This window comes from Sipha flava, unplaced genomic scaffold, assembly GCF_003268045.1.
Source record: "Sipha flava isolate LNK unplaced genomic scaffold, YSA_version1 124_pilon_pilon, whole genome shotgun sequence".
Lineage (NCBI taxonomy): Eukaryota > Metazoa > Arthropoda > Insecta > Hemiptera > Aphididae > Sipha > Sipha flava.
Window position 1 is genome coordinate 1,204,904 of NW_020271750.1, and position 23,774 is coordinate 1,228,677.

Sequence of the window (23,774 nt, forward strand, 5' to 3'; positions counted from 1 at the left end):
TTATACGATAATCTCCACCATACTGCGATAACATACGTATAGATATTGACAATTTTATTTTCTGCACTAATAAAAGTTATAAAATACATTAGTATTAGTACGTTGCCCACGGTTATCAACGTTAGATGCGTGTACAACTTCATAAATAAGGATTCTGTTATTTTTTTAAGTAAATACAATTTGAAATTTATTTAGTTAATTAATTTAATTTGTAACGACCATTTTAATAACAAAATGGACAAATTTCTTAAACGGAAACATGATTCTTGTACTGATAGTGCAAGTACAAATACAAGCAATGTCAATGATGATACTTTCAATGATGAGAATAAAATAAAAAAGGTCAATAGACAATATTGCAACGATTATTTAAATTTTGGGTTCACTTATGTTGACGAAAATGATTGTCAAATTCCCCTTTGTGTGGTTTGTGGGGAAAAGTTGTCTAATAGCGCAATGGCGCTAGCGAAATTAAAACGGCATTTTTCATCTAAGCACGCCAATCTCCAGTCTAAAGAAAAAAATTATTTTGAAAGGTTGTTGAATAATCAAATGAATCAAAGAAAACATTTTAAAAAAATTGTAACAATATCTGATAAAGCACAAATCGCATCTTATAAAGTTGCCGAAATAATTGCAAAACAGTTAAAACCATACACCATAGCAGAGAGTTTGATTTTACCGGCATGTTCAGAAATAGTTCAAATTATGTTTGGCGATGATGCAAAAAAAGAAATTATGAAAATTCCGCATTCAGACGATACAATAAAAAACAGAATTATACACATGTCAGATGATATTGAGAAAACTGTCACTAACAAGCTTACTACTAATAAACTATATTTCGCTTTGCAAATTGACGAGTCTACTGATATCAGTGGTATAGCTCACGTACTAGGATTTGTTCGTTTCATTGATGAAAATAAAATAGTGAATCAATTTTTATGCTGTAAACAACTTACTGAACGTACAACAGGACAGAATGTTTTTTGATTCAATTTCGTCATATTTAGATAAATTTAACATAACATGGGACCAATGTGTAGGAATCTGCACCGATGGAGCTCCTTCAATGGTTGGTTCTATTAAAGGATTTACAACATTAGCGAAGAAAAAAAATCCTAATATCATATCTACACATTGTTTTTTACACCGAGAATCACTTATTTCGAAAACATTACCTATTACATTAAAGTCTATATTGGATAAAATTGTAAGCATGGTTAACTACATAAAATCGCGTCCATTACAATCACGCCTATTTAAAAAACTGTGTGAATCAATGGAAACTCAGCACGTATGTTTACTTTTACATTGTGAAGTAAGATGGTTATCGCGAGGTAAAGTTCTAAATCGAATTCTGGAACTTAAGAATGAATTGTTAATGTTTTTTCAAAACGAAGGTAACACTGTTTTTATATCTTTTCTTACAGACGATATTTGGTGTGTTAAAATGGCATATTTAGCTGATATTTTTAATTATTTAAATAGCGTAAATGCTGGTATGCAAGGTAAAAACGAAAATATTCTTACATTCACGGATAAACTATTAACATTTAAAAAAAATATATCTTTTTGGAGAACGCGTATAATTCAAAAAAATACGGTAGACATGTTTCCTTCAATTAAAAATAATAATGAAATAATTCCTATTATAACAGAACATTTAGCATTATTAGAAGAAAAAATCACGAAATACTTTCCTGAATTAAATATTGAAAAGTATGATTGGATACGAAATCCATTTTCTACCATCAACACGTCAAGTTATGAATTTACGTTAGAAGAAGAGGAAGAATTTATAATGCTAACAACAGATCGAACTCTAAAAATACAATTTTCCGAAATAACAGTAGAAGAATTTTGGATTTCAGTTCAAACCGAATTTAAAAAAAATTCTGAAAAAGCAATTTCAATATTATTACAATTTTCAACCTCATACTTATGTGAGCTTGGATTTTCAACACTGACGAATATCAAAACAAAGAAACGAGAAAGGCTGACAAATATTGAAGAGGAAATGAGAGTAGCAATATCGTACATACGGCCAGATATTGAAAATATCTGTAAAAATCATCAGGCACAAATATCTCATACAAAGTATTCAATTTCAAATTTTTAAATTTTTTTTAACTCTTTTTATTATTTTATTATTTTTTAGTGACTAACACTAACATGTATGGCATGCAAACAATTTTATGCTATACATTCATTGTTTAATATATTAAAAAATTAAAAATGTATGTACTACTATTTTATTTTACGGTTATGTTCCGCGAAAATCTTGTAAAATGTTAAGTGTTCCGTCATTCGAAAAAGGTTAAGAACCACTGGCCTAAATCATTAAACAGTAAATAATATATTTTATTGAATTTTGGAATACGTTTTGATACAGATTTATTTATAATATAACTTGATATTGTCGGGTAATTAAGGTGTTAATGAATGTCGGGAAAGTTTAATAATCCCGTGCAGTGTCACATAAATAATATTTTTTACACTTGTGGCGGCAATTAGATTTTTGTACGAATTTATATATTAATTATGTACAAAACAAATTAAATGCCAATCTGTATATAATTTTTGATTATACCCCGTACTAAAATTAAGGAAAATTAGGATTAACTAAGGAAACAGCATTATTATTTTTTCTTTCACTGTTCTTTCTTCACTTCTTAATACCTATACTACTGATTGTGAATATTTTTTTAATTGTTTAGAACGTGTAATTAGTTTACTAATGTTTTATTATTATTAAAAATCAACTTAAAATAAGTTTTGAATGTTAAAGTGCTTAAATAATTTAAACTTTAAAATACTATAAAATGCAAAGTTTTGACATCAAATAAAATGTTTAAAATGGACTTTCATTATCTCTTAAAGCAGTTGTTACAAACTTTATTTAAATTTTCTGCATACATTAACAAATGTGTTTTTGTTTTATTTACTTCGTTTTAAAATTGAACGTCAGAGGTTTCATTATGATGTATTTCGATTTTTAAGTTATTTTTATTTTCAAGTTTTTTTTTTTTTTTTTTTTTTAAGTAATCAACGAAAGTAATAAGACATTTTAATTTTATAACGATTTAGTATATAGTTTTACTTAAATTTTCTTCATGAAATTAATACTCTTTCACAAACAGCCATATTTAAAACTATTTGATAAAATAAAAATGAATTATATATTTTTCCTTAATGTAACTATTACAATTTTTCTTTCTGACTTCTATAAATTACATTTTCATAAAATTATTATATTTTATAAATGTATGTAAAAAGCCTATTATTTTAATTGGGATTATATTTTCAAGCTGGGTAGAAGAATTAAATGATGGATTTGATTAATGAAATATTGTTGGAAGATAGTGTATTGAACATAGATAGTCTATGTAAGAAAAATTTGGTGCCACAGGAGGCAAATTGTCTTTTGAGGTATTAGATTGTCTATTAGGTGAGACGGATGGACAGTTTAGTAGAAGGTGACGGTAATCACACAAATTATTCCCATAGTCGGAGGAGTATAAATATATGGCTATTATATATTGAGTCCTAAATAAAAGCGTGTTTAAGTAATAGATAATGTCCCAGTTTGAGTCGGAAGTATAAATTATAAGACATCGGTTTATGCTGATATTGTAGAACCAGGATTTACTAAGGATTTAAATTTATTATTGTCGGTCATATTTTTTACTTCAAGTATCTTTATTTAATTTTATTTAATAAGATTTTTAAATATTTTTACTTTTAGATTTTTTTTTTGTAATGCTTTATTAAAAAAAAATAAATAAATAAATAACTTAAATCACGGTAAGCTTTAGCTAACTCAAAAACGTTGAAAGACCTTATACGAGTATAATATGGTTAACTTTCTTTTATACGACTAATTTCAGCAATGTTCGTGTTATCGGTTTTTTAGAAATCTTAATTTATACTATTATAAGCATTGCATGAATTATTAAAACATAGGTATTCTTATATAGTCATATTGTTGTAAGTTATGACTTCATTAAATATTATTAACAACACTTGTTTTTTTTTTTTTTTTTTAATGATCGCATCAATTATAAGATCAACTTTGACCAGTGACAGTTTTAAATTAGAATAAATTAACATTTTATTTAATGTTATTTTTCAGATGCTCAACCTACCGAAAGTGAAATGCAACTATTTGATGAGGTACAAATTGTGCTTACTGAAGCTTCAGACGTGCTTTCCGAGCTTAAACGTTATTCGGGTGCTGACCAATACATAAAAGCAGCGATTAATAACCCTTGTGCTGAACAGAATGCATTAACTTGGGAAAAGCTGATGCCTAAAATACGCACATTAAGGCGGTTCTATTTTTTCTCCCAAAAAATAGGTAAATTGTTTTTTATTAAAATAGTAATGAAATATTCTGTAAATATGGATATTTAAAATCATAAATGTATTATAGTTTGTCAATAAATGGAAATGCTTGTATATTTACTCATGGTTCTTGTGCTAAACAGTTTTCTAGCCATGTTTAGTTCAATTAAATTATACAATTTACATACAAGCATCATTATAATATTTGATACTTAAACTTTCAAAAATGTCAATTACTTTTTTATGTATAATATCAACAAGAATTTATAATTTTGAATTCATTTATTGATATTTTATATTGCGTTTATTAAGGAAAACGAAAATGAATATACTATCTATTTTTAAATTTACTATTTGACATTATTAAAAAATGTTAGTGAATTTTTATTATAAACTTTGAGCTAAGTAAATTCTGAATAAGCATTAATTATTTCTGTATTAATATTTTAATTTTCAGCATTTGTTGTACCTCAAATTTTAACTGAAATTTGTTCAGATGACATCACTCCTTCAGTACATCTAGAAAATCAACAAGCTCTAGTTAAACAATTCTCGGAAATTATTGAGTTTGTCTTGAAGTTCGATGAGTACAAGGTATTGCCGTTGACATAATTTTACTAGAAAATTTTACTTAACATTTTTGTTTGTCAAATTATAATTGGTTTTAAATTTTAGATGCGAATTCCAGCGATTCAAAACGATTTTAGTTATTATAGACGAGTGCTGATGCGCGAAGGTATGTCGGCATATTCGTTTACTGATCAAGACGAAGATTCAAACAGTAATTTGAACATTGCCAATAAAGTGTCATTGTTCTACGCAGAAGCAACGCCAATGTTAAGAACACTATCAAACGTTACTTCACAATTCTTGAATAAAGTAACTATATTTATGACTAATATACTGTATAATATTGCCTTAGATGTTTGTATTGTAATACTTAAATATTTTATCAGTGAATGAATCTTAATATTTATAATATTATAAGACTATTTAATGTAAACTTTTTTAAATCTCTCGTAGTATTTTTTCTTTATTAGTTTTTTAATTTATTCATTCTAGTTATTATATTTTTATATTTTTCTATTAAATTAAATGTATAGTCTGGATATTAAATAAGTCGTTGATATTTTTGTTTCTAGGATAAACGCCTTGTAGACTACGCTATCGAAATGTTAAGTACCATGGTCAAGGTATGCATACGTATGTTGGAAGCGCCGTAAGTAAATATCTTATTATAAGAAAAAAATATCCTTCTATAATAATGACTTACACATCCCTCGACTTCGTGTTATATAATTAAACATTTTTTACACGTATGTTCTATAGGACTGTTCAATTTAGAAAACAAGAAACACATCTTTTCGTTTTACGCGTATTAGTCGGTCTCATTATCCTGTTCGACCACGTGCACCCTAATGGTGCTTTTGTCAAGACTTCCAACATAGACATTAAAGGTTGTATACGATTGCTCAAAGATCAGCCGGAAGAGTTTCAAACTGAAAACCTGTTGAACGCATTGAGGTATTATTTATACACATATATTTATTATAAACTGTAGCCATTATATGAGGGGCGATAATAATAATAGTAATAATTTTATAAATGCACATAAACCTTTTGATTCTTTTCTTCGTAGGTACACAACAGCCCATTTAAACGACCCGTCTACGTCGAAAACGGTTAGAGCCCTGCTCATGGAGACGTAAATTTATTCTACCTATGATCTGTTTTATATTTTATTTTATTTAATAATAGTATTATATTTATATTTATGTATGTATTAAATGTTTATGTGTGCGTAAGTGAGTTTACATAAAGTTATTTTTATATATAAGCTAACGATATGTACCATGTTTTAAGATTTTTTTACTTTTATCTTGTCCTAACATCTATGTATTATTAGTAAAAAAAGTTTTTTTATATTAAAATCTTACAATTTTAATTATTAATGCCAGTCTGTCCTACCCATCATCCCTTTTGTATTTAAATTTTAACCATGTATTATTTTTCTACCGATTCGAGAACTATGTGAGATCAAAGCAAAAAGTTACGTACGAAACAATTATTTACGCTATCATGTATTCAGTACGAAAAGAATCTTTCAGCACCTTTTAATTATCAACAACTACTACGCCATGGCGCCCGTACACTATCGTACTTATTATATCTATAATCCGATATAGATCATAAATAATTAGTGGGACAAAGGCAGGATCGCACGCGGATGATACTGCAGCCGTATCAGATTTATTTTGATCACGTGTGATACGTTTGTTATTCCCGATGTGTTATTTTGACCAATTCTCACTGTTAAATTTTCACAAGATCATTTTTATATTATTTAGGCACAAAAAAGCAAATTGCTTCAAAAATATTCAAAGTGGTCGGATAAAATCATGAGCAAAGTCACATCCCTTCCTTCATGATTTTGAATAGAGTTTTTCTCAACTTCGTTCCGATAATCAATATAGAAACTATACTATATAATTGCACGTGTATACAATTTTACATTCGGGTATTTTCTATAGTAATATGATTAGCTGATTAAATGCGAGTAACAATATTTTCGAGTATTAATTCGAAATATTAAATGTTTCTCGTGTTCATGAATTACGATGCTCGTTGTTCATGATTCCAGTATTTTTTATTATTATTCAAATTTGATAAAAAAAAAAAAAAAAAACGTATCAATCATATCGCTCTTGCGAGGATATCCTCAGTTTTCTCACAGAACACTGAAGATGCGAATGGCTGAGGTTGGGCTAGAATATTTTTTGAGTGGACAGCATTGGTGGTAGTAAATTATCATAATATCGGCTTAGGTATACGCCGCCGCACATTACTGACCTAGACGGAGACATTGCATTCCGATATTGATATTAAGTTAACTAATTAACGTAGTTACGTTTAAATAGTTTATTTTATTTTTTATCGACGTCAGTAGCCACGCGAAAACATAGCCTTTCCCTTCGATCTAGTGTAACGCGTATTTTACTACAGAGTATATTTCGCAAACGCATTTATTTAATATTGTTTTAAATCGAACCATATGCCGAAGAGTGGAAAACAACTTGAAATACCTTCATCGTAGGAGTGAGTTATCGGTAATCATTGATGGGCACTCCAAGCATTATTATTAGGGGTAGTAGAACCCAAATTTAGCAATGCTTGATTTTAGAGGAGGAGGAGAGTCTTTCTTTTTTAATATCTTTTTAGCGTACCCCTTCTATTTATTAGAAACGGAACGCTGGAAACGCAACATTTACTGAGACCTAGGAATGGGACCTTCCATTCAGTTATTCTTTTAAATTGAAGATAGGTCATATATGAAAATGTATGTACATTAATCAATCCGTAGTTAAGGTTTGATTTCGTTTTTATTTTTGTAGAATAAATGTTAATAAAAAATTATTAATAAATAAGTGTTTCTTTCTTTTAAAATATTTTTGTCTAATAAATTTAATGGTTTTTTGGGATTTTTGGTGGTTAAAGGGATTGTGGTAATGCGACAGTAAATTTTGTGTGGAAAGTTCGTTCATCCAACATCCGCTAAGTCCCCTTTCTAATTTTTTTATAAATCAAGTACTTGTATTATTTATTAATATGTAAAACACGTAGGTAATTAAATGTGATTGTACCAGTATAAAAAATGAATTAAAAGGTTAGGTTACACATTTTTGTTAACTTTTTGTTATTAGGTACTTGTTATTGCATATTATAGTTTTGTGTTATTTACTGGAACTTTTAACATTTTTTTTAAACATAAACACCAACTGGTTTGATATCTTCGATTTCCTGCTTGACAGTTGCATTTAAAAAACCTTGACCATTAAAAATTGATAATTTTGTTACAGCTTTTCTCGTATGGACACAAATTTTTTTTTGTACTTTGCTTTTTCTAGACCATTATTTGAAACTAGTTGTAGCTTTTCTCTGGAACATAAATTTTTTATTATACCAACTGCTGTGCCAACTTGGTAAACGCTGTTTCGAATGTCTATCTCTAACCCATTTATATTTTGGTTATTGTCTTTCGTATCGTAAAATGATTTGTGATTTCTTCATGATTTTCGGGAACTCAATTTAGATGTACATACATTATATAGTATACATTTTCAATTCGGGCCACATTTTTATCTAAGTTGGCTGCCTTGAGACCCATCCTTGAAACCTTAACGTAGCCTAACGCATGGCTAATTATTTTTATTTAGCTTTTATAGGAAAAATTCTTAAAATAAGACTTGAGGCATCTTATATGCCGCATGTGCCATTTTGCTCGCGGCTATTTGGAAATCTGTGTAATTTTCATTTGAATGCTCTACGTGATGTACGATGTTTAATTTTAACAGTGGGAGGAGGATAGTAATAATAACAACAACAGTAATATTTAGAACGCATAACGATCGTATTGTTCGCGAGTGCACACGTTTTTTATTATAATAGTTATTAGTTGATGAATCGAATGATTAATATTCTGTCCATTACGCTATTGTATGTAAATATATGACGTGTGTATAAGTAAGTATATATTTGTGGGCGTGTATATAAAAGTATGTGTGTGTGTGTGTGTGTGTGTGTGTGTGCGTGTGCAAATATATTCGTTTGTTTTTATAATTCACAGTCAAATCAATGGTAGGTATGTAAATTAATATAACAAACACGGGCGGGTGAAATCGACCAGTCGAAAAAAATTAAAAAGCCTATTATAGGTCGATGCGTGACAGTTTCAGTTATTCATAAAATGCTGCAGAACTCACGTTTGATGTTGGTGATTTATACTCGTAGCTAGAGGTTAGTAACGCGGTCATCGTTGTACAAGTAATGGTCTTTATCATAGCCGTAGGGTCTTCCGCACAATTAGGCGTGGATATCGATACCCGGTATCTAATCTAAAATGTTATCGAATATCTTAGAACTACCATCATCTTTATAATAATCGGTACTATATCATAATGGGGCAACCACTAATTACGAATCCGTAATTTTGTCTTTTATTTGTATCACATTCGTCGTGCTGTTATCCACCTGGTATTTTTGTTTAACTTTGTATTATAATTTTTAAGATTTTTGACCTATTAGCGTAAGTACACGTAATTTGATATTATTATATCTGGATCAAGCATAATACGAAAAATAACAGAAAAAGAAAATTAAACCTATATTTTCATATTTTCGAAAACAATCGAAAGAAAATAAGGACGAATCTATTGGAAAAACAGTAATTCATTAGTATATTAATATTAAAAAAAAATTATTGATCAGCAATTATCGAATTAATAATCAAATAATAAAGTGGATATATAAATAAAAAACGTTAACTAAAGTAACTTAGATGTTTGTAACACTGTTTAAATAATACATTATGCTATAAAAAATCCATTCAATAACGTGGCGCAATGGAAAATGCCTTATTCCATAATAAAATGAAATTAGAATATCAAAATAATTTGTTATACAAGAAACAAAAATGTTTGCTTTTTAAATGTAATTTTTTCTCTGAAATACGATTTGATGCCAAATTTTATTTTAGCACATTTTTTTTTTTAGCTTAAAGAAAGAGAAGAAAATACAAAATTGGCAATAACTGAATCTATAGAATATGTAGAATTAGTTCAAAATGAAACGAGTTCCCTAAAAATTAGTTATCAATCGGTAATATTAAATATTATTAATTTAATAAATTTCAACACATTTATTTATCTCTTTAATTTATTTAATGTTTAACTTTTGAGTATGAATGCTTATAATATTGGCTTATGTCTTAATAAACAACTTTATTATGAAAACAAATGAATGTTTTTAAAAAATACATGGTCACCAATGCAGGGATTTGTTTTTCTAATTGTCAAACTAGGAAATCAGAATAGAAGTTATCTTAGAGAATGGTTGAACATGTTCAAGTGGTTGGCTTTTAGTGATCTAAGAAAAGGCGATTTTTGTATACATTGTGTGCTTTTTCAACCAAGTGGTGGCAGTCCAGGTTGTCAGGTAATAATAATTATTTTTAATAATTATATTACAATATTATACGAGTAGTAAATATACAAAGTGACTACTTTTTTCAGCTATTGAAAGCTTTCGTTACTGAACCATTTTTAAATTTTAAAAAAGGTGTTGAATTATTGAAAAATCGTGGTTTGAAAAATTACTATATAAACTTTGTGCTGAAAAAGGATCTTCATTTATTCAAAATTCTTAATGCAGAAGAACCAAATTTTATAAATAACATTATTAATTGTACGGTACAATTACTACACTAGTACTGCTATCATGAGATTGGCTAGAAAATGTGTTGCGGGAAAACGATTTCAATTGGGCTATCTTGATGCAAGATCAAGACTATAAGGGCCTTGTAAGACCAGGGTCATATTTTTTACTAGGTAAGGTAGACAATAAAATAAAATGATTTATATTAGGTTAGTTACCTATGATCATTATTATTAGGGGGCCTCTGATTCTTATAGATTTTTTTTTTTAATAGGTTAGGTTATAATATTAGTAAAATATAATATTTTAGAGAAATACAGAAATCTATATGAATAAATAATGTACTTATAACATTGTAATTTTGTTTGTTAAGATTTAGAAGTAAATTGTAATTGTTAATTTGTTTTGTACAACTCATGTGCATAGATACGCTATTGTTGACTAGAGGCCAATTTTTTTTGCCTATGGCCTCTAAATTGGGCTCGGTGCCAGTCATGCATTGTTGCAATTATTATTGTAATATTTTTTTATAAAAATGTTCCCAGAAAAAAATTTTTAGTACGGGATGAGGCTAGCGTTTTTTAGGCAGCCGATAAAACAACCGATCGGCAATCAAAACACAATATATATAATTACATATCAATAACATAAAAAAAGCATTATCGTGACCAGATTCACGGAGTCATACAAAATCGGCCAAAAATCAAACGCATCGTGTTGCGATTTGAAGGTGCCGATACATTTCCGATGTACCCAAAACTGCATAAGTTTGTACAAAGCCGACTCGCTATACTTTGATTTTTTTTTTTAAAGTTGAAAATTAAAAAAAAAAAAACAGTTTATAAAAATATATGCCACCGAAAGACTTATAATAAAAGTCCAAAACTATCTGTGCAGGTCTGTAAACAAAGGGCGAGGATTCCAACCCTCCATTGCGGATCTTTTCACATACATTTTTACTAAGAATATAGTTCTTATTCCACAAAAGAGTTAAATGTACTTGAAAATTCATACATAGTTGTATATTTTTGTTTTAACAGTTCTAATTTTCTCGATTTGACGCACTTTTCTTTTGAGTTTTTGCTAGATATATCAATCTGTATTATTTTATTGACTTAATAACCTAACATAACATATTTAATTTTGAACTCCTCTCCCCCCGTATGATTCCTGCGCACGGTCCTGATCCATGTATATTGGATATATAGGTTAAGGGTAATACACGAATAGGAATTTGAAACATTCATTTTGGTTTTGAAAATAGTCGAAGCTAACCAACTAGCATGGAATAACTTTACAACTACTAAAAAGTAAGAAAAATAACTGATCTAGACTGAAATACTTCGGTGACATTAGTTGTTTTGATTTTCATGATTAAATTAGATTCGTTAAATTCAACCAACATTTTACAATTTGTAAAATATACCTATTACAAATTAAAAAGGATTCGCACGCTTTTTAATAAAATTTATCAGTTTTCGGCGACCGATAAAACGTACAATATGAACACGGTGGTTTTCGGTCGCGGTTTTGTCGGTCGCTGACAAATCGCTAGAGTGATCCAGGGAACCTATCGATTCCGTCAGTATACTCGATATATCGACTCCGCCATTACAGATAGTCTAAAAACGACCTATCGACTCCACCAGCTACCAATTTTCACCTCAACCTACTGCTGTCATACATAGCAGTAATACATTTATCGACTGTTTTTCGTGGTTTGGATGTTCAATATCATAATTAAAAATTTCCATTCAATTTTTTGCATTACTTTTTCAGAAAAATAATACTTCAATTTTTGAAGAATATTAGGACTTTACTCGCTACGTCTACCGGTTCTATTTCAAGTTCAAGTACCTCTGCGTAGCATTTTTCGTGGGAATAGGGCTTTGTCTCAAAGGGAATTATAGTCGAAGCCTATCCTAGTTTTTGTACAAACCTTGATACTGTTGCGGATGGGATTATGCTTAATATGTAAATCTAAAACCTCGTTGCATGAATAAATCACATATTTATTTCGACCACAAATATAGGGTATTATACTATAACAATACAATAATTCACAAAGATATCAAAGTTAATTTATGCTAAAATTATTTTTTCCCAGGTTCGGTGGCAGAATCAATATACTCCCCTCCTTAACATAAAAAGGTCTGACGAAGTCGATGAAATCCTGTGATCAGGATTTAATAGACAAAAATGTCAGGATTTAATTATAGTTGGTGCATTCTTGGGATATTATTATATTGTATGTATTTATTTCGTGTTCATTTGTGCGACACTGTAAGATTGTACTTGGTACAAGTATTAAATTCTACTAACTCTTAACCTAAATAGAGATTTCATTTTTTTCTTTAAATTTTAAATAATGGTAGAGTCTTGCAACGGGACCAAGACTTTAAGTGCAAGATCAATTGCAAGACTCAATCTGCAAGAACAGCACTAAGACAAAGATTTCCATAATCTTGGTCTTGGTTTGTTCATCACTAGTCTGGACTAGAGACGGCTGCTGATCGTAGGAAACGTTCGTGGACTCCGCGATCCATGAACATCATCAACCCGTATCGTAAACGTCCTTATACTGATGAATGGATTGTCGTACCATTAAAATACAGAAGAAACCGTTTATAATGATTCTGGTTGTAATGAACTTAGATTGAAGGTCCCGGCATAACTTCAATATCGTATGTATTAATTTGTATTGCTTAATATGCCGTCTGTGTAATGATTGTACCAGCTATACTCAACCTTTTTTTTATTTGGGCCACATAAAATATTTCACAGGCCGTAAATCGAAATGAACGGAATGAAAATTAAAAAAATTAACTAAAAATAAATGTACGTATTGTGTATATTGTATAATATTTGAAATTTTTTTATAAAAATAATTAAATTAAATATTTATTTTAAATTAGTGTGAATTTTAATATTGAAATTGTTTTTTCACTATATTGGATATACCTAGTTTGTAGTTGCTACATGCTACTATTAAAAAGTCGTCAAGATGTGAAACAGTAAGCCAATTTCTATACAACACATTCGTTGCATATTTCAATTTTTGAATTTGCGACATACTTTGATTGTTTTGTTATACCTATTTTATATTTATAATAAAAATTTTGAAATTTATATTTTATTATCAATTCAATTAGTTCTGATTGGGCCACATATAAATCGTTAAAGTGCCGCAGGTTGAGTATCGCCGTACATTACGGTTGTTACGAAAGTTATTTTTGATTATACTCGTATCGAAAAAATATTTTATTTTTAATATCTCTACTAAATTGGTCGAAGGTACTATCACAATCGATAGTTCTAATAAATTGTATGGTTCTGAATAACGTAGATTCAAGAAAAAAGTTGAAAAACTAGAAAACAATTGAGTATGATTATTATACAAAGATAACCAATTTTTTATACTCGTACTTTATTGTAAATTGATTTCTAAAATAATAATTAAATAGTTGAAAACAATTTTTATTTTTATTTTTTTCGTATGTATTGAAGTTATGATTTTGTAGAAACAAATATTTTTAAGACGTTAATTGTAATAAAAAACGAATTTTTAAATTGTTTTTCATAATTTCAGTTATTATGACCAATTTTTCCTGTTCCCTTGAATGTCATGATGTAATATCGGCAATCGTCACGTTCGATGTTCACCGGTGTTTTATCCGTTTACCAACCGATTAAGTTCATAGAGTTGATTCATACCATTACTTAGAGGCGATAGTTTCGATTTAACATAATGTGTAGTAGTACTCCTATTAGAATGTCCAGCACACAATTAAATATGCGTGTGTTATCTGCAGTGAGAGCGATTTGTTTATGCGTCTTTACTCCGTGTACAACGGTTCAAACACATTTATCTGGTTTCCAATCGCAATAACGTGGTGAACGGGGTTTTCTATAAGAGTTTGTTATTCGATTGTTCTATTATTTTCCATCCCCATGCAATTTGCTTGTTGAACGTTTTGTTAGTATCAATCGTATGTAACGCGCAGAAGTGTTTTTATTTTTATTTTCGTAGGATCCCAAAACATTTATATATTTGAGCATAAAACCGTCTTACGTGCAGTGTACCGTGTACCTTAAGGCAAATGTATTACGTCAGCTTATATTTTAGAATTTTTGACCTCACCCTTTCTATCTTGGAAACGTTTTGATGAACGTTTTCATAGATCCTCTAAATTCTTTTATTATTAATAAAATTGATTTCTTCAATTATCAGAATGAAAATAATAATAATGAGATCTTCAGTGCTGCCGGTAATTCATGGACTTTTGCTTTTTTTGTGCGTTGATTCGAATTTTGATAGATATGTTTTTTTCTTTCTGTAAGCGCTTACCGTACCTCGGTTTGAAAACCACTGGCACTGCGATTCATGGGACAAAACCGTACGCACAGCACACGCACATCGCATATTATCGCCAAATGATACACGAGTGCGTTTAATAATAATAATAATTAGGGAACGGATTTATATGTAATAAAAATACAGAAATATGTACATATATATGTAAGTATAATTTATAAAATATGTGCTAATAATATCCAAATATGTGAGGAAAAAAAAATTTAAAAAAAAAGTGATTATTATTATTAAATTACCAAAAAGATTTGTTGCATTGAATTATTACAATATCTTGTAAATTATCAAATTCTAAATGTCGCCTATTAGGTATCAAAATATTTTTAAAACGGCTAAATTATCGTTTCACATCAACCGATGTATTAAAAGCATATTTCAAGTGTATACTATCAGAAGGCGATAATTCCAAATTTTTAAAAGGTTGTCTGCCATTCATTATGTCATTGATTGTTATAAAATCAATATTGCCTGGAATTTTTTTCTGTAACAGCATGAATTTTCTTTTTTACGACATCTATTGGTCCGCTTATGAGTTTTAATCGCTGATTTAACAATTTGCACACTATCATTTGGGGACATATTTTTTATTAATAATTTTGTTAAATTATTTTTAATTAAAATTAAATAATTTTCAATGTTTCATTTTGCATAATATTTTGAGCTTTTCCAATAGCGATAAAGTTTCTGGATCTAATTTGGAAATAATTTCTTGTATTTTCGTACGAAGAAGACGTATGAATGATGAAATGATAAAAATATGTTTAAAAATATTTAAAAATTAGTGAAATATGTAAAAATATGTAATTATACCAAAATATGTAAAAATATGTAAAATAAAGGTATCATAATTTTAATAGAAATGATTTAAATCATAAACATTTCTTATTGAATCTTAAATATCTCGTTTTAATAAAATATGCATTTACATATAAATCCGTTCCCTAATAATAATAATAACGATACGGTAATTATACGATAACTGTTTAACGTCGTGGATGGAGTGTATGCACAATAATAGACACTTTGATAGACATAGATAGACAGACACACACATATTTACGTGTATGAATATGAGATAAAAGTTAAATTTTCGAAAAATCTCTTTTTAAATTCAAAGTTCTAACGACTGCACCTGCGGTGTCGAACGCGTACGAAAAGGTGTGCACGCTCATTACATATAAGTAATATTATGCAAGGTAGGTAAATTCGGTGATTTAAAATAATTATTATAGTATCATGTCGCAGCCGGTTCAAGTGGCGTTTTTCCCTGATAATCTGATAGGCTAAACGCATCATAATATTATGCCGGTGATTTTTTTATCATATTTTTCTCTCTCTCTTTCTCTCTTTTTCTCTTTCTTCTCCCCGTAAAACGTAATCACGAGTGCCTCTCCATAACTATGTATCTACTGTGTAGCTGTCAAAAATATGTTCACTCTAATAAACAATAATTAAAACTCACGCTGAGTAGGCAACTACTTCGTTCTACCGATGATGTGTTTTTCCTCTTATTTTATTTCATATTAAATTCAAAGTGTCTTCGGCACTACTGCAATTGCAACTATGTGCGTCGTGCGCGCATGTTTCGGAACAATTGGACGTAAGTAAATACGGGGTTTTATATATGTGTACACGGAAACGACATGAACAGATAAGCGGATAGTGTTTTTTGAATAACTGTTGTTTTAAAGATTTCTTGCGCAGTGGCGGCTTGAGTGGTTGTATTATTTGATCATATGATTTTTAAACTACTCAACACGTAGGTTATGTTACATTTTGGTTTTATATTTTTATTCCAGAATAATTAATAAATAAAACACTTGATTTCTTTAAAAATCAGTGAACGGATTGCTTGTGTCGGATACTAAACGTTTAGGGTGATGGGTGCAAAAAAAAAAAAAATAATCGCGATTAAAGTGGAAAATAAAGTTCGATCCGCCATTGGGCGCTGGTTCGTGATCAACAAAGAGAACACCACGAATTAAATTTTGATACACATCCTTTACTCGTCACTTTCATTACATAGTGTTCGTTTTCATGACGACGTGAAAAGTGTTTCGACGACTTGTTGCGCGTCACAGGCGATGCGTTTCCTGCCTACATCGATCGGGCAGGGGAAACCGGGCGAGTCCATCGTGCCCGTCTCGTGCGCATGAATTATGATCATCCATACGTATACATCATCAGATACGTCTTGCGATTGCGTAAAACATGATACGCGCACGGAGGTCAGCAGTCGGGTTATCGGGCGTCGGTCTCGTCGTTACCAATTGTCTAATGATATGCACGCGAGCGCTGTTCGCAGTCCCGGGTGCAACATGGAGGTGGGTTTGGGATTTTTAACTACACCATCACTGCTGAACAAATGTAAATCGTGTTTTTCATTTTTGATATTAAATTTTTTTATAATCTTACTTGCAACAATACATAACTCAATAGTGTTACGCCACTATTGTAGTGTTCCGTCACGTTTGCTATTTATCGAATTTTGTCGTTGTCGTCATCGTCATAATATGACAATGTATTTCAACCAATCACCGAATGAATCAGTTTCTACTCTCTGTCGGTTAGTTTATTACAACAATGATTTATATTTTATATTACCGAAAAGAAAAAAAAGCACTTTTAATATAGGTACACGATTCAAATTAAATATTAATAAATAATACTATTTACTAATTGTTGATGTGTCTATTATAAACATTTTTTTCAACTACTCCTTTCCATTAAGAAATCCTGCCCACGGGCCGAGTCGTTTGAATACGATTTCGTTATGTGTCGATAACACATTCGTGTACTGTGGCACTCGTAGCTTTTCCAATTGCTTATATTAAGTTTATTTCACAAAAATCTACAACCCTTACACTATTTTTCGACATAACTCCCGTGATTTTCTATGTATTTTCGTCGTAACGTGATACGAGTTTTCGTACACCCTTTTCATAGAATTTTGCCATTGTATTACTCTTCGATTATATTAACCTAATGGTTTAGCAGTCGCGCTTTAGACGTCGTGGTTCATCCATCCCGGAATATAAGGGTAGGAATAGCAGCCCACGAAACCATTTTCGAAACCACATGTTTACCGTTATGAAACAGCGATAATGTACTCTACCGTTAGGCTGGTAAGTACTCGCTCATACACGTTACCGAGTAAAGTTAATAGTAGAGTAATTGTTCGCCGAAGATTTTGCTCGGAGCACTAAAACGTGTATTGAACGGTATCACGTGTGGGTTTCGTTTTAGTAATATTAATAAAATTCATCACCGACCACTATTATTATCATATCTCACGGTGTGTTATCAATAGCTTTCCGCGATCATCGTTTTTTCTAAGACAACTCGAGAAACTGTTTCACATGAATAATAGTTTGGACTCGGAACTCGAATGGTGGGCTTTTTCTTTCTTTCTGAAAACACCTTTTCTGGCAGTAAATCTTTGTAAAAAGTTTCGTATGTATGGTGTTCTTTTATACAACCTAGTATTTGAGCACAGGATATATAGGTAGGTACTACTTTAGAGAGGACATTTTTGATTTTCCCGGTATCCGTATCCCGTACGGGTAAGGATGTAGTGGAGGGGAAAAGAACTCGGAAGCAATGTTGAAATATGTCGTCCCACGCCCGTATTCGCGTTTATTTTTTTTTTTTTTACAAAAACTTTTACGGTAGACGACCGAAAGCTTTTGAAAAAATTATGGGTGACGACGAAAACCTCCGAATCGTATTGGGCAGTGTAGTTGAACACGGTTTTTATCGTGATGCACTGCATTTAAAAAGGGTTTGGCGCGTATGTACAAGTCAAAGTGTTCTGCGTAAAAATTGTACTATTATATGTACTATTCATGTTTCGCAATACTAAACAATAGCCGCGAGAGAAGTATCGATGGGAAACGGGAAAACAATACGTGAACAATATCGAAAATCTATCGAACCTGTGGGGTGCGGGGCGAGGGGACATCGTCATTGTCGACGGACATGTCGTCGTAATGAGCGTTAGAATAACATTTGTAACAAAGGGCAGCGGTTCACAGCGCTATTGTTTTATTTAATAAAATAACAATTTGTACTGCGCGTTGAACGCGTAAAATACTGGGCCTCGTCGAGAATCCTTGCGATGACGGCGTGGACGGGGGGGGGGGAGAATGGTAATTTATACATCATATTTACGAATCGTGTTCGCATACCGGTCGGCATTATCGCTACTGGCGTTATTGCGTTCGTTATAATTCGGTCATTATTTTTTACTTACGTAGGCAGGTATAAATGCGAATTTTCCCGAAAAGTTTTTTTTAACGACCGCGAATCGTGTTCTCGTTATTCCATCGCAGCTGCAAGAAGGGTGGTTCTTGATTTTTCGTAGAATTTTACACATTATCATTATTACGATTGTGCATTTGTTAATGCTAGAGCCAATAAAATAATATACACAGTATTTGATAACTGCGATTACTTTTGTTGTGTTCCGTCAATTTTTTTTTTTTTTTTTTTTTACCGTCTTTTTCTCGTGTTTAAATTAATCGCTTTAATTTTTTTGGAATGTTCTGTGCTTATTACCGATTGACTCAGTTCTTTTAATTCTTTACCAGGACTCTGTATCTAAAAGCGGATTTCATAAGCTTTTCATAAAAAAAAAGAAAAAATTAATTATACTTATTCAACTAATTACGCGTAGTGTCGTACACATTGGTCTTATCTTTTGTTCGAGGCATCGCCGCACGCAGTGACCTTTGGACCTATGATTGCTGCGACTCTCGGACAATAATCATTATATATAAAATAACGAACCAGCCAAAAGCCGACAGTAATAATTATAGGGAAAATACGTGAACCAAACATGTGTCTTAAATCAAAATTCATCATGTTCTATTCGCAATAAAAAACGAAGTGCACAGTTATCGGTCGACACTTTAAATAGATCACACCGCGATACCTGTACATAGAGTGGCTTAAATTTTACAATTCAAGATCTAAAAATAAAATAAAATTCCGTAATCGTTTCGGTGGCCGTATAGTGTTATTGTTATAATGTTAAGTGAAATATATGTATAAATATATATAAAGAATAAATGAAACTATTGAATAGGATGAAAGCTGCTGTTTTTATCAAATCATGCCATAACTATTTGAAAACAAATATGACGCACCAATGGTTAAAACGGGGGGGGGGGGGGAAGAAATCGCTCTATAACTAGAACGTTGTTAGGTACGAATTACGCGCCGTGAAATCTCGCGTCACGCAACTGCAACATTTTCGGCGTCGCATTGGTGTGCGTTACGTTGTTATAAAACAATATATAGCAATATATACCACATTATAATGTTACACTACTGCGTAAGCGCGATACCATAATTACCGCACTTGAGTAAATACGTCGGATCGACTTTTTCTCGGCCTTTTCCCGGATCACGTACACGCACCTGTTGTACGGCATTGAGCCTTATGGTGTAATACACACCACGTACGGGTACTTGAAAAAATAATGGCGAAATGTGAACCGACGTGGAGAACACGATTCGAAACGGTCTTTAAAACATTTTTTTCCAACACTTCGAATCGTGTCGTTCGCATGAAATCTTTGCCGAAGGTTATGCGAAACAATAGTATCTACGCCGCGGTAAAAAAAAGGTTATTATTAGCGTACCGTATTATATTATGGTACGAGGTTTTTGTTATTCTTTTGAAGAATTTCAACTTAAAACGACGTGTGCAGTTTAACATTTTTTCATTGAATCATCGTGAATAACAGAACGCCGTAATATAATACATCGATAGCGAATAACGATGTCCGCGGTCACATTTACCGCAATCGCCGCCATGAACGTTCCACTGATGTGCCACCCTGACCACCAAAGAAATATTCTTCACGGCTCAGTGATAAATATACCATGCGAAACTTGACCCTAGACCGAAACTTGGTTCTGTTCAAACTTGCAAACCGATTATAATTATAATATTCTTGTGCGCTGTACGTTCTGGTCGCGGTCGCTAGTCTTCTCCCATGAGCAGTCACCCAATCAATCGTAAAAGCCTCTCATACAGAATAAAGACAATTTACTGCAATCGTCGTGAGCGCGGTAAATGTATGCAGCGAACGTCATTGTTGACTCGAGTGATGCAACCCTGTCAAATGATCACCACGTTTATCGCGGGGACGAGGCATAAGAAAACGCTAATAATGGTCGTCCGACAAATCGAACCAAGCAGCGAAATTGTACTGGTAGTCTAAGAAAGTGTGTGGACAGGCGCCAGCGGTGGTATATTCCTGAGTGCTTGTAGAATGCTGTTCATAGACGTAGCGAGAGTGGGTCAGGGGGGGGGCACTTGCTCAATTTGATCGTTTATAATTCTTTTATAATTTTATTATTCCGTTAATACCGATCTGTACCGCTCATTTGCTGTGGTTCAGAGATCAATAAAAAACATTGTAAAAATCACAACAGATTTATGGTTTGTTGATGAACTTAAAATTTTTTCTTAAACCTGGTTTTAGGAAATCATCTTTTAATAAAACATTAATGATAATATTTACCATAACTGTTTTATTTTTATATTTTGTTTATACCTCATGAAGCTAAAAACATTTATACTTAGGTTTTATATTGTTTTTAAAATAGGTAAAGTAAAATTTATTTTTATTTAATTTCTGAAATAAATACTTTTACAAAAAAAAAAAAAAAAATTGTAAACGTAATTCACACTTATAGAATTATATTTGACACAAAAATATAACTTAATTAATGAAAATCTGTTAAAGAATAAGAAATTTAAAATATTTGTTGCATCACAAAATTACAAATAATACATTTATTTGAATACCTACCTAACATAAAAATTAAAAACATTTATATTTTCTAACATAAAGGTAAAAACATAAAGGTATAATTATTAATAATTTTAAAATTTGTATTGTATCTACTGACAAGTTATCTAACCTCAATCTAAATCTAATATCTAACCGCTGTTAACATTTTAAAATATTCTTTCATAAATAAAACATTGTATTAAATCCCATATTACAATAAAAAAAAAATGAATAAGTAACAAACAATAATGATATCTGTGTATATACAATGAATAAAAAGCTTACTTATAACAAAAAAGTTTAATTTGTGATTTAAAAATTAGTATAAAAACCAATTACACATATTCACATTTTAATATTTTATATTAAAGAGACTTTTTGAGTAATACCAACTGGTTGAATTCATACAACACTTTTCTTTTGATGATATTAATCAAATGTTAAGTTTTAACCAACTAAAAAAAAAAAATAATAAAAAAATAATAAAAAAAAATAAAAAACAATATATATATTAAAGAACATTCATCACGAGATTTGACTTAAATATAGTTAATTTGTTCAACATAGGTGTGCGCAGACTATGTCCGTAGGGGGGTCCTTTAAAAAAAGTGAACCAAAGATTCTTGAAATCTAAAAACTTCTAGTATAATTAAATATTTTAAATTTTATAATAATTTGTTTAATTCAATATGCAAATATAAAAATAAATATTATTTAAACTTACACAATTTATACCTAAGAAATCCTTATTTACATATTATTATACTATTTACAACTCTATCCTTCTGTTCACGGGAGTAAGGTTTTTGAATGTATCAATTACATCTTCAATTTTTATATTATATGCAAGTTCTAATTAATCTGATTAGTAACTAATAACTTTATTACATTTATTCACAGATATCAATTCTATACTAGAAGATTAAAACTGGCTTTACTTTATTCGTGTAAAATGTGAAAATGTTCGCTATCTAGTATAGTATAGATATACATTTATTAAAGAAAAAGCCAGAGTCCGCAGGGAGGCCGCGGCCCATCCGTCTACCCCCGTGCGCACGCCTATGGTGTTCAATTTAAACTGTAAAAAAAAAAGAGTTTTCAGATCAAAGTCATAATCTGAATGGAAAATTACGTGTATCTAAATAATTAAAAATTATAATTTAAACAGATAAATAACAAACTGCAGGCCAAAAATGTATTAGTACGCAAGTAAACTTCTGTTTGTCTTTTATATAAAATGCTCCAAATTATCAAAATATTAATATTTATAATCGTAGTTAAATAGTTTTAAATAATTCAATATTCCTATAGTATACAGTTATATGTATAATGTAGATTTTTATATCGTGATTTTTGGAATTAGGAGGGGTTGTGAGATTTCAGCTAGATTAGAGAAATCTACAAAGCGTAGAATAGAAAAAGTTGGGAGTCACTGATATAAATAAAAATTCATTATAAATAGGCACAACTAATTATTACACAAATTGCACGATAAAATATTTCAATATTCAAGTCCTAATTTACAGATCAACCTCTTATTCGATTGGGTATATGATCTTGTCACAAGTTCCAACAAATATAGTAGTTCTACAGACCTGGCCAATTAATAAGAATCTTTGATGGGTACCTTTAAAGAATTCTATATCGTATACGGTACTATGTATAAGGTAGTTAATTAATGGTTATCGTTTTTCTATGACAGGTATCAAGTAAAAGCGTTATCTGTACTTAACAATAAAAGTACCAAATACAACATCTTATGAATGCTCTTATATTTTATTTTTATTTATGTATAGTGTTTTAATCTTTTTAACTGCTGATTATAATATTAAGTTATTTAGTGCTGCGACAGAGAGCAGACAATATTTCGGTAATTTTTAAGCTATTTGGGCATTTGAAATATTCGATAAAAAAAAAAAAAAAATTATAAATTTTAATGAATATATTTTATTTCTGAGTTAAAATACTCATAAGTTGGTCTTATACTCATTAAAAATTATTTAAATATATATGCCCAATTTTTAATTAATTTTAACGAT

General features: G+C 30.4%; 1 protein-coding gene and 1 long non-coding RNA gene across 3 annotated transcripts in view; both read left to right on the top strand.

Moving 5' to 3' along the window:
- LOC112694197 (protein FAM49B) overlaps positions 1-6,122 on the top strand; it is a 26,419-nt gene extending 20,297 nt beyond the window's left edge. For both annotated transcript variants that reach the window (XM_025569596.1, XM_025569595.1), the window contains 6 exons: positions 4,136-4,360; positions 4,805-4,941; positions 5,023-5,226; positions 5,490-5,566; positions 5,677-5,871; positions 5,987-6,122. In XM_025569596.1, the coding sequence (XP_025425381.1) occupies positions 4,136-4,360; positions 4,805-4,941; positions 5,023-5,226; positions 5,490-5,566; positions 5,677-5,871; positions 5,987-6,056 (908 nt within the window). In that variant the 3' untranslated portion in view covers positions 6,057-6,122. The remainder of the gene's footprint in view (positions 1-4,135; positions 4,361-4,804; positions 4,942-5,022; positions 5,227-5,489; positions 5,567-5,676; positions 5,872-5,986) is intronic.
- A 2,644-nt stretch (positions 6,123-8,766) lies between these two features.
- On the top strand, positions 8,767-10,721 carry LOC112694195. The gene is made up of 4 exons (XR_003149546.1): positions 8,767-8,868; positions 9,898-10,002; positions 10,205-10,338; positions 10,416-10,721. It is a non-coding gene; the product is annotated as an uncharacterized LOC112694195 (long non-coding RNA).
- The last annotated feature ends 13,053 nt before the right edge of the window (positions 10,722-23,774 follow it).